General features: G+C 35.8%; 1 protein-coding gene across 2 annotated transcripts; it reads right to left on the bottom strand.

Annotated features, from left to right (window-relative positions):
- Positions 1–720: 720 nt before the first annotated feature.
- Positions 721–4,133, bottom strand: ptger3 (prostaglandin E receptor 3 (subtype EP3)). 2 transcript variants are annotated; one of them, XM_087257630.1, is made up of 3 exons: positions 4,046–4,133; positions 3,207–3,968; positions 721–2,081 (listed from the first exon to the last, which is right to left on the bottom strand). In XM_087257630.1, the coding sequence occupies exons 1-3, from the start codon at positions 4,079–4,081 to the stop codon at positions 1,728–1,730; spliced, it is 1,152 nt and encodes a 383-aa protein (XP_087113756.1). In that variant the 5' UTR covers positions 4,082–4,133; the 3' UTR covers positions 721–1,727. The 2 variants fall into 2 exon arrangements, with proteins under 2 accessions (XP_087113756.1, XP_087113755.1); XM_087257629.1 differs by having other exon boundaries at positions 3,207–4,133.
- Positions 4,134–4,621: the final 488 nt, after the last annotated feature.

Genomic DNA, 4,621 nt, shown 5'->3' with positions numbered 1-4,621 from the left:
ATGTTTTTAATTTTTACTGCAAATGTCACATCTATAATGCCAGAATTATTCATATTTTATACATTTATATATATAAAAATGATATTTAAATATTTAAAAATATAAACGCCATTTTTATATTATATATTTTTTTTTATAAATATATTTACATATATGTATTATATATGTGTACATAATATATATGTATATAAATGACATATGTGAAATCCAAATATGAATGTCAAATTAGCAATTTGTATTTATTTTCCATGTATCAGACTCTATATGGGAAAAAATTGAAAAAAGCTTTTTTTTTTTTTTTTTTACATTTTGATCATTTTCCTTTAACAAATTACTGATCTTAATTCCTTCTAATACTGTGAATATATGATCTGCGGTTGAGCATAGTTGATTATCCACAGGTCCTCTATAATCAATAACTAACTGCACAGAATGAACATATAATATGCTAAGATGATGTTCAGTCACACCCTGTAGGATGCATGATTACAGATGTGCAACTGAAGAGCCCAATTAGAAGAACAGCTTCCATTATGCTTGACAATAATATATGTATGTTCAATTAAAATTGAACAAACGAAAATTTCTGAATGTCATCTTATCAGCCAAGAATAATATAAAACAGCTGCACCAGCTCATTACCCACAAACTACCTCAAATGTTACATAATTCACTGCTAAAAGGTTGGGAAATAAGGACACAACAAAGCTTTGATCACCTGGTAAACAACAAATCATCATTCTGCCGAAATCGGTTTCTATTTGAATTTTAAAGGTGTTTGGTTTATGATGATGATGAATATTATCAAGAACATCACACATAAAAAAATATGAAGCACATTGAGGCAAACACTCTAAAAGAAGTCGTTCCAAGGCCAGAAATCATCTCAACAAGCTATTGAATTAAAGCCATTCACTTTTCCATTTCCTTCGCTAAGGAACCCAGCTTAAAAAATTCAAGCACGGAATTCAATTAAATGTCCACAGCCACAGTTATCAGCATGAAAAAAGAGCTCTGCAGTGTTGGCATTGAGAAAAAAAAATACAATAAGGGTAAGTAAAAGTTCATAAGAGGCTTTAAAATGAGTGAAAATATGCAAAGCAGAAGTTTGGAGAAAGGTATTTGAGACCATTCAGTGCTTTACTGCAAAATAAACAGCTCTGAAATGTTGCATAACACCATAAATAAGCATTTAAAAAAGATTCCTTCATTTTTTTTCAAGCATTTGGCCTCTCAATAAAAGGATTTTGCTATATAATACCAACACTGAACATATTATAAGTATAATCAGCCTCCATGGGAGCTGGCAAACATCAGTTGATGGTTTTGCTTTTGTTTATCCAAATCGAATTTGATAATATTGCTGTTATATGTGCAGGATTTCTGCATCATTTGAACACTTTTTTCCTCTAGCAGATCTATATTTGTCTTTTATATGAGAGACAATTTAAGCATGCATGATATTTTCAAGTTCAATGACAACGCTTATTTGTAAGGTCTTGGCATTTTTGCTTCAAAGGTTGCTGAGTAACCGTGAACAAATCTATTGACTTACAGCGGCACAAGAGTGACGTGTTTGCATGGTTGTATGCTGACATCACCCAACATCAATACCACAACCCACAGCTTCACCACATGATTATTATTCTGATAATGATTGGGTGATTGTACCCTTTGTCATTATAATGATTCTTGTAAAACTATTCAGTTTTTGTACCACTGTCAAGTCACTGTTCTTCACATCCCACGTTCAAGATACTGTTTTCCACGTTCAGGGATTGTTTGTGAACATCATCGTTCTGAATGGCCTTTTTATTTTGGACATCCAGAGGACACTGAGTTTGTTTCTGCACGTCCAGTGAGCACTTGGAAACTGCGCTGGCCACCTGGCAGAACTTCCTCAGGAGAATCTCTCTTAGGAGCAGGTAAACCCATGGATCCAGAATCTGATTGAGTGAGGCCAGCCGTATGGCTGTCAGAAAGAAATTACAGTCCTTCTGCAATTCCTGGGGTGACAGAGATCCAGCAGAATAGCAATGGTGAGAGGATGTGTGAGTCAAGATCATCTTTAACATAAGGACCTGCAAAATGGGAGGAGACATAATCGTAGGCATGCTACATGAATACTACATGGGAAAAAAACATTTCTTTGTGCTCTGTATGGATTTTTTTTTTTTTTAAAGAATGCACATTCCATATGTTCTCATCTAATTCTCACTTAAATTAAAGCATAATATGCTCCGGTTGCACAGACAAGGCTTAAGGCTAGTTCTAGATTAAATGACATGTTTGAGCTGTCTTAACTGAAAATAACTTGCAGTTAGATACCTTAAAATACCTAAGTGGCATTGTTTTGTCTCAAGAATTTACACCAATAATATGTTTATTTACAGCATTTTTATAAAAGTAGCATAAATATGCTAATTTAACTAAGATCTAGTCCTGACATAAGCTAAGCCTTGTTTGTAAAACTGGACCTATAAATATTTAAATAAGATAACATGTAAGTGAAATCTGTACAGGATCTAAAAATTAATTTTCAGTTTTGTATGTTGTAATTCCTAATCATTTTTGGATTTTTTTTTTTTTTTTTACAAATGTTCCTTTTTAAAAATGAAAAATATATATTTTTACCCAAAATCAAACAAAAAGGTGCTTAGGGGTAGCTTAAATAATATTTCAGTGCTCTTTGGGTACAGGATTCATCAGAAAAAAAAAACAGCAAAAAAAATTTTTTTTACATTATAATTTAATATTATAATATATTTTGATATTTTAATGTATTTCCCACATTTTTTGAGTGACTTGGACTGATATTTGCTATATATATATTAGTATTAGTGAAAATATGTGTATTAAGGTAAAACACAATTTTACTTTTTGTAACCATTATGGACAAAAAAATTTTCTGCTTTATACAAGAAATTGTTAGAATCATTCTGTTTCAAGTCCAATGCACTGTTAAAATGCTTGATTATATTTTTACCATACATTTAGGAGTTTATTTTTAATGCTTTTAATTAGTTATTGTTAGTACAAATTTGGAAAACTGTTTGTTTACTGAGTTAACTTTTACCTAGAAAATTATATTCCAATAAAAACAGTAGTTTAGTTTGTAACATTTAGGCTTGAGCATGAAATTCCACGCAAGTTTTCATCTGATAACTGCAGCAAGAGCATCTGGCAAAAGCTGATAGGATACATACCAGTAGAGGTGACCAGCATGTCAACAGCACACACATAATGCCCATCAACTGAATAACAGTCTCTGTTGTCAACCTCTCCCACTGCTTTGATGACTGGGTCGAGCTTGACTTGGTTTTGCACCTTGTAACCAGTGCACGAATGGTCACCACATTACATGACAAGGTGACCAGCAGTGAAAATATCCCCAGTGCTGCAAAGGTTGTGGCAAAAAACGTATTTCCCGTTACGTCCTTGTCACCAGTATTTATGAAGCACCAAGTGCCTGGCCACTGCAACGTGTACTCCCCAACACCAGCAATGGGCAACAAGGCAAAGAGCAAAACCAGACACCAAATGATGACCAGGACCTGCTTGGTCACACTGGTTTTCATGTAATGCGAGTACCAGTGAGGCGCAATAATGGCCAAGGCCCTCTCAATAGCCATTGCGCTGGCTAAAAAGAGAGGACACAAGCCAAAAGTGGTCATGCAAACCCCAAAGAAGGCGCAGAGAGTTTTGGACGGGTCCACGCGGTCCCATTTCATATCTGCCCTGTACACCGAGATGACTATCGGACTTGTAAGCAGCTGTCCGAAAAGGTCAGTTAACGCCAATGAACCGATGCAAAGCAGAAATGATCTCTTCCTTTTGTTCTCTTTTTTTCTGTATGCACTATAAACAAGCAGCATCGCCAGAGAGTTTCCCACCATTCCAGTGACCATCATAGTGATGGGGAAAAACACGGACACCGACCCGCAGCCGGCGCTCCTGCCCGGGCTGTCCTGTGAAGATTTGGAAATGTTCGAGTCCGGCATGATTCCAGCAGTCAGGTTTTGTAGCAAGACAGTTGAAGACTTACATTTTGATGCCATCCTTTTTCAGGGAGCGTGTTCATGGCCGTTGGAAACAGGTAGAGTCCTCACTGAAGTCTGCTTCACTTCTGTCTCACTTTTGGCCGAGCGCGCGCGCTATAAACACAGAGGCGGGACCCTTATGGAAATGGAAAACACACTCAGAAAACAACATAAAAATATTGTAGGACCCACAAAGAACATTTTTACCTTAACAATGTTGTCGTTTGTGCGTAAATGTACGTGTTCCTCAGTTTGTTTGTATTTTCTCCTCGGTGCACGTCGAATAGTAAGAGCATTTACATTTTAACCAACGAAGTTCCTCCGAGAGAACACATTCTGTTGTTCAAACAAAACGCAAGATTTTTACGTTACACAAATCTGTAAGCAATGGATAACAGGTTAATTCTGATGATCCTCATCACTAGCTCACGGATGGTATAAACGCAACAAGTGCCACCTAGCGCACGAGAAACACTTCTCTTCACACCCATATTAGAAAGTGTTTTATCCATTCATATAAAGCCATGTACAGTAGACACGTTATTATATCAAGTAGATAAGGACAGACTACCAACGAATTC

This window comes from Danio rerio, chromosome 6 (genome assembly GCF_052040795.2).
Source record: "Danio rerio strain M-AB ecotype USA chromosome 6, GRCz13ab, whole genome shotgun sequence".
Lineage (NCBI taxonomy): Eukaryota > Metazoa > Chordata > Actinopteri > Cypriniformes > Danionidae > Danio > Danio rerio.
This window is presented reverse-complemented; position numbering and strand designations above follow the sequence as displayed.